General features: G+C 40.6%; 1 protein-coding gene across 10 annotated transcripts in view; it reads left to right on the top strand.

Annotated features, from left to right (window-relative positions):
* JMJD1C (jumonji domain containing 1C) overlaps positions 1–13020 on the top strand; it is a 161468-nt gene that overhangs the window by 127703 nt on the left and 20745 nt on the right. For 9 of the 10 annotated variants that reach the window (XM_053983500.1, XM_053983499.1, XM_053983504.1 and 6 more), the window contains 6 exons: positions 683–826; positions 944–1130; positions 1218–2884; positions 5928–6100; positions 6418–8615; positions 11195–11396. In XM_053983500.1, the coding sequence (XP_053839475.1) occupies positions 683–826; positions 944–1130; positions 1218–2884; positions 5928–6100; positions 6418–8615; positions 11195–11396 (4571 nt within the window). Of the gene's footprint in view, positions 1–682; positions 827–943; positions 1131–1217; positions 2885–5927; positions 6101–6417; positions 8616–11194; positions 11397–13020 lie in introns of those variants that run through there. The other variant, XM_053983508.1, reaches the window with a different exon arrangement.

Below are 13020 nucleotides of genomic sequence, written 5' to 3'. Positions count from 1 at the left end.
AATTTAAGACTAGTCTAGTACTCATATAAGTTCTTTACCTTAATTTGCTCAAATTAATATTCCCCAAATGTTACTTTTTTCACTTTGTGCCATGTCTTTTGAAGATATGGTTAGCATTTCCTACTTTATGAGGTATTTCTCAGTAATAACACTCAACAGTTCTAGAGTTGTTCTTTCCAGTAATTTTTGTTCTCGTAGCAGTTTTGCTTCTGTTGAAAGCAGTTACTGTAATGTGCTTTTGCAGTATAATTTATAGTATATTAAATTAATTTTATAAGATATTTGTATATTTTAATTACTGCTTAGGGGTTATTCTATGAATAGCTTGTTGAATTTCAAATTTGCAGGTTAATGAAGGGGGAAGGAATTGGTGGTGGGATACTTTTCACTCTTAAAAAAAAATTATTTTTACAATGGCATGTAAAGACACATTTGCTTTGGTTTGACACTGTTCCCAGCATTTGTTGTGTCATATGTCAGTTCTGCTTGTCAGGATTAAGTAGGCTTTTCTCTGATTAGTCTTTAGCACACAAAATAGACTGGTGAACACTGGTACAGAAAATACAGATTAGGCATTGTCTGAACATCTGTGGATTGTTATTTTCTCTGTTCTTTTTCTTTTTTTTTTTTTTTTTTTTTTTTTTTTTTTTTTTTTTTTTTTTTTTTTTTTTACATAAACCAGGTGCTAGAACCTCAGAATGTTGATCCTTCTATGGTTCAGATGACCTTTCTAGATGATGTTGTTCACTCTTTGTTGAAAGGTGAAAATATTGGCATCACTTCACGCCGACGGTCTCGTTCCAACCAGAACAGCAACACAGTTCACGTAGATACATTTATCTTTTTACCTAAGTATTTTCATATATTGCAAATGTTAAAAATACATGTTTAAAGACACTAATTAACGTTGTATTTAAGTCCATTAATACCGAATTACTTTTAGGGTCATTATACACGTGCACAAGCAAATAGTCCCAGACCAGCAATGAATTCCCAAGCTGCAGCACCAAGACAGAATTCTCATCAGCAACAGAGGAATTCTCGGCCAAATAAGAGGAAAGGCTCTGACAGCAGCATGCCTGATGAAGAGAAGATGAAAGATGAAAGATACGATTATATAGGTCGAGGAGGTAAAAGTGGTTAATGGAAAGGGAGGGAGAGCCTCCTAAAACTGTATTAGACTGAAAATCTGATAGATGTGTTTTTATCTTTTGCAGAAAACCCCAAAACCAAAAATAAACACTTTCTTAGTAAAAGAAGAAAACCTGAAGAAGATGAAAAAAAACTAAATGTGAAGAGGCTGCGGACGGACAACATCTCAGATTATTCTGAGAGCAGTGACTCGGAGATTTCAAATAAGAGATTAACAGATTCATCCTCAGAGCAGAATTCAGAAAATGAGTTAAAAAGCAAGAACTCTTCAAAGATAAATGGAGAAGAAGGAAAATCACAAACTACTGAGGGCGTAGAACAAACACTAACAGATAGGCAGTCTCCATGGGATGAAGTACAGCAGGATAAAAACCATGAAGAGACAGAAAGACTGAAGTCATCAGTCTTGGATCATCAGGAAAAATCTTCACTCCATGCAGCAGAGCAGCCAACACTTTATGAGCAGAATGCCAAGGATCCACCTGTTCAAGAGTGTAATGCAGAAAAACATCACACTGTGGAGTTAAAAAATGAGCAGTTTTTACCCAGACCTCCTACTCCTAAGTGTGTTGTTGATGTTACTAATAAAAACAACTCTGAAAAGGAGAACCAGGATAATGCTGCAAGTACCTTTGGTTTGCAAACAGTTCAGAAAATAGAATCTCACAGCAGTGATTTAAAACAGCAATTTGCAAATGCAAATTTCCTTGAAGCAAGAAAACAGGAAGCTGATCAAAGTTGGGTTAGCAATGTTGGTAAAACGGATTCGATACAACCTGGGGTTGTAAAAACATTACCAGTAAATGAACACTTAAATTCTGAAAAAGTGCAGTATGGCTCATTTATGTCTTCGTTAAATGTAGCTTCTGTAGCAGAAGAGAGTAAACTGCGTAAACAAAGTCCAGTCCCCGATTCTGTGAAGTCAAAATCTAGTGCTTCAGTTGATCATCCTAAAACAAAGTCACCTGATGTTAAGCCTAAATTCACCCAATCTTCTGATACTGTGAAGTCGAAGGTTAGTTCCCAAAACAGCCATGCTACTGGATTAACAAGGTCAGCCAATAAAACTGATCATGATTTGCCTAGGTCTAGTTTTCATCCAGTTCCAGCCAGAGTTAGTGCTCTAGAAGCTACTAAGAGTCCTCTTATCATTGACAAGAATGAACATTTCACAGTATACAGGGACCCCAGTCTGATTGGACAAGAAACAGGAACTAATCACATTTCACCTTACTTGCATCAGCATAATTATCCTCTGCATTCCTCATCCCACCGAACCTGTTTAAATCCAAATGCACATCATCCTGCATTAACTGGTTCATCCCATCTGCTCGCTGGGTCTTCAGCTCAGGCTCCCTTGTCCGCTATTAACACTCACCCCCTTAGTAGCACATCTCACCATTCTGTTCATCACCCTCATCTACTTCCCGCAGTGTTGCCTGGAGTGCCTGCTGCCTCCTTGCTGGGTGCCCACCCGCGACTAGAGACTGCTCATGCTAGCAGCTTAAGCCATTTGGCATTAGCACACCAGCAGCAGCAACAGATGTTACAACACCAGTCTCCACATCTTCTCGGACAAGCTCATCCTTCTGCTTCCTATAATCAGCTAGGGCTTTATCCAATTATTTGGCAGTATCCAAATGGAACACATGCTTACTCAGGACTCGGTCTGCCCTCCTCCAAATGGGTCCACCCAGAAACTCCTGTTAATGCGGAGCCTTCCTTGAGAAGGGTAAGTTAAGATCCTTTCTTAATGATTTATTTAGCTGGGCCTGGTGTCTCCCAGCAGTGATTTCCTAGGTACATATGTGGTAGTTTGTGTCACACCGAGTATATTGGGATGGTGGGGTTTTTGAGTAGGCAGAGAACTAGGAATGGAACTACAGCAGTAACCACTGTCTCATGGTGGATGTGTGTGGGGAGTTTTTCCAGACCTTGATTCCTAAGAATTCTAAAGAAAGATTAAATGTTTGATTTTAATTTATGACTAAGGATGAGGTCAGCCGGCTTGTTTGGGAACTCAAGTTCACAGGGTAAATATTTGCTACCTCAAACTGTGTACCATTGTCTAAGTGAAATATTAGGAGAGGTGAGACAGTTGTCTTCATAGTGAAATTTCATGCATGCTCACTCAGTAATGGTGAAAGATGGAGAAGGAAGGAGTACTACATCCAGTGGGAAGTTCTGGAGAGAAATACTCTTGCGTTTCTAAATGTTTCATGCACACTGTACACCCATTTCTCTTGTCTTTACACCTATCTATGTACCCTTTCTTGGAGTGTTGTTTTCTCCCCTTCTGTTTCTGTTGGCACACGTCTCTGCCTTCCCATCTGCTTTCCACTCCTCTGTATTCAAGTCAGGGTGATTCCTCTGTCTGTTTGCTGAGTGTAACCACTGCAGTCTCAGAAGAAGTGGTTTGTGTTTTTCAGCCTAGTGCCCAGTGTGGTGGTGGGGTTTGGCAGGCAGACATGGCAATTACAGGAAAAGTTTTCTTAGCTCCTGAAGGCTTGGGATATGGCATGCTCATTGCAGGCACCTCAAAGGAATAGTGTAAGATGAAACGTGTGTAGTGCAGACAGAAACTTTGGAGAGCTTTACTGCCAGCTTCAGTTAAATCACCACTGAGCATGTGCATACTGATCTTTAGAGGCTTTCAACTTGGCCTAATTTGGGCAGATTTTCACAGGGACCACAAAAGGCATGTCAGTGACAGTGGTCCTTCTGCCAAATGGTAAGCCTTTGTGTCAAAGCTTGGCCTTCTGAATGGTTAGAATTTTTTTTTTTTTTTTTTTTTTGTCATCATGGGGAAGGCTGTTCCTCCCCAGATTCATTCTTAAAAAAAAGTCAAACCATTGTGGCTAAGTCTTTTCCAAAACAGTCAGTTTGAGTTGGCCTTGTAATATGAAGTGAGTTTGATCTAAAATGTGATAAAATCAAAATGTAGCAGTGTAGAAAAGCCTAAGAGAAAAAGATAGGTCGATTTATCTTTTCGTGTTGCTGCCTGCTCCACCCTATACAGAAGTCCATTTTAAAAGAACTTATGATAGACGTTATTTTCACTTTGGCTGCCTGAAGAATGCAGCCCTGCATACTGAGGCACGTAGCTTTTTAATTATGTTGATATGTGGCAATTGTCTTGTGGTGACTTGTCTTCTGGCTCTCGCACTGGAGGCCTTTTTAAAATAGATCTTAGAAACCCAGAATGGGCGTTTCCAAGGTCGGTTTGCATGGATGCCACAATCACAGAAAGGGATCTGTGTTTCAGCTGTAAGAGCAGCAGCAGCATCCACCCTTGGCTCAGGGCTGAGCCATGTCTCTGAGCTGAAGGAAGTGTGCCCCAAGCCCACCTTTCCCTACTGGCCTTGGATGGCTGAGGCAGCTCCCATGCTTGGGCTGGGCAGTAGTAGATGGTGCAGGTGGAGTCACAAAGCTGTTTGAGCAATGCTTGGTGCTCAGGCAGATGTTCCCCAGCTCCTCCAGAGAGAAGGTGACGGGCCTTCTTTGCATAATACTTTAATGCAGCTTACAGGCTGTTCGTGGGAACTCATCACAGCGTGGGAACTCCTGGCCGAGGAAACGTGCGCACTAAAACTGTGAGCGCAAACCCAAGCGGCTGCTTTAAATATTCAAAAACACAGAACTCATAACTTCAAAGTTGTAGCACCTGCAGATCTATTCTGTGCTGTGTGCATGTGTCATGAGCGCTCTTGGCTTCCCTTTCTGCTGCAGCAGTTCCCAACTGGAATTGCCAAGTCTGAGGGGAAGGATAGTGATGGACTGGTGAGGAGTGTAGGGATGGACAAGCATCACAACGTTTTGAGGTGTGCACAAAAGCTGACTCTTATCCCCAGTCCCTTCTTGGCTTGTCCCCAGCACTTGAGCCCCACTTGAACAGGTGTCCTGCTTTTCCACTCTGCTGTGTAAACTTCTTGTAAGCAGGTCTCCTAAGCAAAGGAGAGAGAGAGAGAGTGGTCTTTTCTGCAGGCTGTTCTGCAAGTTTCAGTAAAGATAAGAAAACAGAAACTTAACAAAGTAATATATTAAAAAGTAGTTTCATAGATCAAGATTTACCACTGTGTCTAAACAAGGAGGCCCACCTTTGGAGTGTTTAGGTACACAGCATAAAATTGGACTGTGTGTTTGCCATGCTGCACAGTATGGCAAGTGTGTACATTTATGGTTTTAATAGCATGATGATGATGATCAAGCCAAATAAAAATGCCTGACTAAATAAAGCAGATTAATTAGGATTATCATACTTAATCATTTGGTTGGGACAGGAGACGAACAATCCAGGAAAGAAGTACTTGTATCCCTTTTATTGAGATATGTCATAAGGCTGGAGGTAAAATTGCTTCTAGAAATATCAAGCCATATTTGTGTTTTTAAAGAAATACTTGTAATTTGAAGAGGTAACGGTCTTTTTACTAATAACTGAAGTAGAGTGTTGTCAGGTTGTCATTGGTTTGTTAATTTTGATGAGCTTGAGATGCTGTTCTAGAATTAACTGCTCATCCTGAGTACTTGAAAATTAAATGGTTCTAAGAATGCTTCTGAAATGTGTAAACTGTTTTGTATGCTGGAAGTGCAGGGGAAGTACAGTTGTGTTTTAGTTGGTCAAAAAAAGTGATTTAAATTTTATTTACTGACTGTGATTTGATACTGAAATACATTACTTTACTTTGATCATTGGTAGGGCTTGGTAGAGTTACCCTTGTTGTCCCATGATTATTTTGAAATCTGATTTTATTTTTTGTTTTGGTTGGTGTCAACAGAATACTCCCAGCCCCTGGTTACACCAGCCCACCCCAGTGACCTCAGCTGACAGCCTTGGTTTACGGAGTCACATTCCGGTGCGACCGTCCAGTGCAGATCCCCTTCGGCCTCTCAAACTGACAGCGCATTCCAGCCCGCCCTTGTCCAAAACTATTGTAGAGCATCGCAAAGAGTAAGTTTGCTGTTGAACTCTGTGTGTGAGGGTACATTTCTGCAAGTGATGTTGCCTTTTAGCTTCCTTTTAGTTTATTTGTAGACGTGGATGCCTGTGGGGAACACAGGTGTGTCATTGTGTTGCTTTGTGGACTTGGTGTGGTACTTGAGTTCGTGAGTCATTTGAAGACTTGTGAAAATTGTACTTAATATAGAGGAAAGTTTATTCTGTGTTAATAGATAACTTGGTTCAGGGCATGGGAAGAAAGGTCTTCCGTCTAGCACATGGTACTACATTCAGGCTAACCTGTGTTTGCTTAACCTTTCTTCAAACAGAGAACTGGAGAGGAAAGCTTTTGCTGAACCTTTGCGTTCTGTTACCACTGCGCCAGTGAAGAGTGAGCTAGAGCAGAGCAGAACGCAGACAGCAAAGGAGAGCCATATGCACAGACATTATGCAGATCCAATGTTGAACCAGCTGCCAAGGCCACCACAGGAGACTGGGGAGCGACTGAGCAAATACAAAGAAGAACACAGACGGATACTCCAAGAAAGTATTGAAGTTGCTCCTTTTACAGCTAAAATAAAGGCACTGGAGGGAGAGAGAGAAAACTACTCCAGGGTAACATCCTTATCTTCAAGTCCCAAAAGCCATTCAGTAAAATACGACAAAGATGCTGAACGCTCTGTGTCAGAACTGTATAAAATGAAACATTCAGTTCCACAGAATTTGCCACAGAGTAACTATTTCACTACCTTGTCTAACAGTGTAGTAAATGAGCCACCAAGATCGTACCCATCAAAGGAAGCTTCAGGTGTATATGTTGATAAGCAAACTAATTGTCCTTCAACAGCAGCTAGTCCCCAGGCTCTCCCCTCCTACATTTCTTCCCTTTCAAAACCACCACCTTTAATTAAGCACCAACCAGAAAGCGAAGGCTCTACAAGCAAGATACCCGAGCAGCTTTCACAGTCAGTGCAGTCTCACTCTGTAAATTCTTTCAGAAGTGACAGCAGGAGCCCTACTCAGTTGTCAGTCTCATCTTCAAATACACTCCGGAGTATGCCTGCCTTGCATAGGGCCCCTGTGTTTCACCCTCCTGTGCACCAGAACCTGGAGAAGAAGGAGAGCAGCTACAGCAGCCTTTCACCTCCAACTCTAACCCCTGTTCAACCCGTTAATGCTGGTGGTGGCAAAACACAGGAGTTGCAGAAACCACCAACTTTAGTACCTGAGCCCAAGGAAGCCCAAACTGTTTACAAGGGCACTTCTGAACAGAATTTATCAGAGATGTGGAAGTCCAGTAATGCCCCAAATAATGAAAAAGTGGATTGGCACACTGAAAGAATGAGTGGAAAGTCGCAGTCCGCTACAGCATCTGTTATTGTGCGTCCTCCTTCTAGCACAAAATATGAGAATGTACCAGTAATGCAGTCTGCTTCCAAAGATCGAGTTAGTGAGAGATCTTCAGCTGTGACAAATCTAGCAGATTGCCTGAAAACAGCGGAAGCCAGGGAGACTGGAAGAGTCATACTGCCAAATACGAACTCAGACAGTGCTCGCACACAGTATGAAAAGAAATTTGCAGCTGTCTTGCAAGGCAGCATTCCTCATGCTGTCACCCCTACCACAACTATCATCTGCAGCACCAAAACGGATGTCACTGCATCAGCAGCAATGACGACCAGCGCGTCGAGCCGGGGCAGCTCTGAAGTGACTTACTCGGTGTCGAGCACGGTGTCCTGCGCACCGCCGGAGAGCGCAGCCCCGAGAACGGCCGGCCAGGCGGCAGCGCAGCCCCAGGAGTGCAAGGTCAGCACTGCAGCTCCGGTTACATCCGCTGCTGGCAGCGCTGCTCAGCCCAGCTCGGGATTCTCCACCTCTACCGACTTCGTCCATTTGAAAAAGCACAAGGCAGCGTTGGCTGCAGCTCAGTTTAAAAGTAGCAACGCCGCTGAGACCGAGTCCAACTCTGTGAAAAATCAGACATTTTCAACCTCTCTCTCCCTAGACAGTGCTATCGTCTGTAATACAATAAACAAAGCGAACTCTGTAGGCAGTGGGCAAACTTCCCAGACGAGTCAGCCAAACTACCACACTAAACTGAAAAAGGCTTGGCTAACAAGGCATTCAGAGGAAGATAAAAACACTAATAAAAAAGATAATTCAGGGAACAGTGTTTCAGAAATTATTAAGCCGTGTACTGTCAATTTAATAGCTTCTACATCAAATGATTTGCAAAATAACATAGATAGCAAAATCTTGGCAGATAAGTTTGTAAAGGAAGATAAGCACCCAAGGAGAAAAGGAAAACGAACTTATGAGTCTGGCTCTGAAAGTGGTGACTCTGATGAAAGTGAGAGCAAGTCAGAGCAAAGGACTAAGCGGCAGCCCAAGCCAACTTACAAAAAGAAACAAAATGATTTGCAGAAAAAAAAGGGTGATACCGAGGAAGAAGTGAAACCAAATGGTGTTCTTAGCAGGAGCGCCAAAGAAAAAAGCAAGCTGAAGTTACAGAGTGGCAGTAACAGCAGTGAGTATATTAATCTGATTTGGAAGACACAGAAGTGTGTGAAGTCCAACACTGTTAATCCTGGAGGGTTTGTCATACATAATGGCTGGGAAAAGAGCTAAAAAGCATGCCTGTGTAAATGAATAGGTCCTGATTTATCTGTCTTGAGGCCATTTGAAATATCCTGGTATAAGAAATAGAGTATTCTGTATATCTGTGTTAACAAACTGGTTCTTGGCCTATAAATAAGCAGGAAATCATCTCGTTTATGCTGGCCCTCAGAATTGAGCAGGCTGGTGCATATAGTTATACCACTTGTATTGAGCTTTTTTTATATATATATATATATGTTGTTTTTTTTTTTTTATTTTAAGATTTAATGCATTTATTTTTAGAGCACTGCTGGAGGGAAAGATTCTCTGTTGTTGAACTCTAATTCATCCTTTGATCAGAAAGCCAGAGGCAGTTCCTTGAGAGCCTAGTGCCACTCAGTTATGATTTGGTTAATTTAATGAAAGGTTTCAGGAAGAATAATTTCACACTCCTAACTAGCATGTGTAGTACATGGTGTTAACATCCTTCTTGTTTAAGGAATAAAAAATTTAGGGAAATACAAATTTGCATTTAAATGTAATACTGTAACGTGTAGCAGAGTGTAACTACATAATACAAAAAGAGAGAAACTGGTCTGCCAACATAAGGGATTTTATTTAAAAACTTGCCTTATTTTTATCCCAATTTATTCTTCTTCAAGGATTCTTCTTTGTCTTTGGTCTGGTTAAGTATTAGAGAGTCTGCCATTAAATTACTTCTTGTAAGACTTTTTAAGTAAAGGTAGCAAGAAAATGAGCAATACTGTCTGTAATTACATTCTGTGGCTTTTCACTGTCTGGTGTATAAAGTTACTCTTCTGGTATCCGAGAGTACTTGATCCCTGAATTGTACTGGGTGCTGAAAATGTTGTAGTCCATCTGAAGTATTCCAGATATTTGGTCCAGTGATAATAGTATTACTTTTTCTTTCTGCTCCCAAATAAAGGGAAGATCAAGGCAAACATGCCTGTAAAATCCTTTTCAGCTTCCCTTTTTAAAGTAAACGAAATACATATATTTAACATGTTAAGTGTTAATGACCTTTCTGCTGTTGCAAAAGATTTCTTCATGGTAAATTTCTGCAAGAGAGCTGGTCAGAGATTTTTCTTTCGAAAAGAACTTTCCACAAAGATTTTACGCAAAATCATAGTCAACCTTGAGGAGCTTTCAGGAAGGAGGATGTTCCCTTGAAACAGCTGCCTGGGTTCTCTGTAGGTGGCTGGAGATAGCTGACTGTGCTTCAGGGTCTGGGGCTCAGTTTTGCAGCATGGGTGGTGTGTGGATTCCTCCAGGGTTGAAGAGTGCTTTGTCCTGATGCTGTTTTGGAGAGCCCCCGGGAGCTCATGTGCTAGCCAGAGCGCTCAGAGCTCCGGGCTGTGAGGCTCCCTCCTGCAAAGCAAGCATTTCACAGCCCTGCAAGTGTTGGGGGTCTTCCAAGTGCCTACCCACAGAGCTTGAAGTCTGGCAGCTACCAGATGACACCCAGGATCTCTGCTTCCAAGGCAGAAAACATTGATTTGGACTAGTAAACCTGTACTTGGGCCCCTTTTACTCTTCAGGTTTAAATCCGGTTACTGTCATGCCTTGGGTGAGTATGGAATGTGGTTTCTAGGCCAAGAACTGAGGCATAGGCAGTCTGTCACTTGTAAAGTTTGTACAAGTCATCTCTGGCAAAATACCAATCTGCACCCAGGTACCAAGTCCAAAGTTAGCACCCTGACCCTTTTGTCATCCTATATCAGATCCCTGTTTACAGGACATGAACTTTCAAGAGTAGTGGTAGATGAAATGACAGATAATTCTCTCTGTCTGCAGATAAGAGCGGTGCCACTTTCAAGACTCTTTAAAATGAAAGCTCGGTTAAATGACAACAGGGTTCAGTTTCAAAACCTGTATGTGAAAATTGCACTTATTACTCAATAGACTTGCTCCTCATGTTACTCAGTGTCAGATCTGCTGACTTCAGTATCTAAAATAGAATTATACTGCTTGGCCTTGCAAATCCAACAAACCAGACATAGTGTAAATGGATTCTGTTGAATATAGCTGCTATTCTGTAACTTCAAAAAAAAAAAAAAGTTTTGAAGGAGTTGGAATTTGGTTTTAGGTTGTTTTTTTTTAAGCTCTGCTTTTATTCATTAAACTGTGGGTGGTTTTTTGCCTACACCTTCAGAAACAAGAGTTCAAACCTAACTTTCTTGCAGTATTGTATGTCTTTGGTTTTTTTTTGTCAGAATGAGATTCTGAAGATAGTTTTAGTAGAATGTCTGGGGAATGATACACCTAATATAAGGGAAAATGTAGTGCCTTGGGAGCTTAGCAGTTACTTAACTGTGCTCCTGCCTGTGAAAGCTTTATTGGTACCTGGTGCTGACATGCAGGCAGGTGGAAATAAAAATTAAATACATTATACAGGTAGCAAAAAAATGTTGACCACTGACTGTCTTGACTGTGATGTGTGAGGAAGCAGTGCCAGTACCTGATCTGAAACTGTCCTTACTTTTGCAGCTGGTATACCTCGCTCAGTGTTAAAAGACTGGCGCAAAGTAAAGAAGCTGAAGCAAACGGGAGAGTCCTTTTTGCAGGATGATTCTTGTTCTGAAATAGGACCAAATTTGCAAAAATGCAGAGAATGTAGGTTAATAAGAAGTAAGAAAGGAGAAGAACCAACTCACTCACCAGTATTTTGTAGATTTTACTACTTTCGGCGGTAAGTATGCCTAGTTTCCTGGTAATGTTGTGTTTCAGCTTTTAAAATAATATTGACAAAGGACTGGCATACTTGAAAGCATGTCTGATTTTTCTGTCGCAGTCTACCCGATAAAAGACAGCATCTATTTTAACAGTATTTACATTTGCATTTCTTTTGTGGATTGACTTCATTGCTGTTTAAAGCTTTATAGCAAAGACATCAGAACATCTGCCTGCTGTACCTTAGGCAAGCAGAAAATACAACACATCACCATTACACAGGTGTCTTGACATTTGAAGTGGGATTTTCAAAAGGCAAGCTTCAGTTTTTCTAAACAAGTTGTACAACCGCAGAGTTGCACTTACTTGTAATTGTTCTTATGCCAGTATATGGTGGGAATGTTACTCAGGGTTTTCTGGGAGTTTTCTGAGGACAGAGAGGAATTGTGACCTCCTTTTTTTTGGAATTAATGGCCCATCAAGGAAAACTTACAAGGAAGAAAATTTCCTGGGGTGCAGGAAGCGCCAAGAAAGGATAAACCAACTTCAATTTGTGTATGGATTGTGCTGTCAATATTAATCCAACTTGTTTTCAACAAGAAACTGTTCTCTAAGTGGGGTTTAATTTTTTATAATGAATCTTCAGTTACTAGACTTGGTAGATGTGTAGGAATCATTTCAAGCTTGGACTCTGAATACCTTCTCTATAAGAATATTTGCTCCCACGTTTGGCAGAGTTGGAATTTCGGTTGATTTTCTTCCCCCTGTATACAGGAGAGAACATAAAGGTTTGCCAACATTTAAAAAAATGGTATGAGATATTTTTTTATTGTATTGTAGTATGTTTTACAGCAGTTTAGTTATTTTCATTGTGTTTAGATAGTAGAGCTTGAATTGCAAAAGAAGTTTACGCTTCTTTTGGAAATTGTTATTTTGGAAGCTGAAAGTTGATAATTTCATCTTGTTCATTTGGATACATATCTAAGCATTATTATTGATACTTCTAAATTCAGGACTGTCTTTCTGGCATAAATTCCTTAACTGTCATGATCACATCTGTATAATGACTTATCCTGTTTTGGATAAGATGGAATGATTAATTGTTACAGATTAAAAATAGGCTAAGTATAGCCAGGGTTAGTAGAATGGCCCTGGATGGGGTAACAGGAGAGCCTTTGAAAGGTGAGAGTTTAGTGGATACAAAAATGTAAGCTTCTGTTGGTGATTTGGTCTGCCCAGAAAAATTTAAATGTAGTGTTTGAACTCATGCTTTCTTAGTATGAAAGCAGTAGGATACAAAAATCTATAAAATAAAAGTCAGAGTGAGGGACTGCTGTCACAGACATTCCGAAAATTGAAAGTGAGGGAAAGTGGGTGGAACCAAACTTTGATCAAAGTAAAATGGAAAAAAATATTTTTGTTTGCAATTTTAAAGGAGTAATAAATGCTAGAGAGAAAGAATGATGTGTGAATGGAATGCAAAAAAGTTCCTAAAAGGTTAGTTTTTGTTTTCATGCTTCCTTATTTATAATTTTCAAGCTATTTTGATCAATAAGATTTCTTTTAAAATTAAAAAGGCTGTAGGATGATAAGGTGAAAAGAAAACTTCTGTGTTATACGATTTAAGCAGCAAGTAAATTGGA

The sequence above is a fragment of the Vidua macroura genome, chromosome 8 (genome assembly GCF_024509145.1).
Source record: "Vidua macroura isolate BioBank_ID:100142 chromosome 8, ASM2450914v1, whole genome shotgun sequence".
Classification (NCBI taxonomy): Eukaryota; Metazoa; Chordata; class Aves; order Passeriformes; family Viduidae; genus Vidua; species Vidua macroura.
This window is presented reverse-complemented; position numbering and strand designations above follow the sequence as displayed.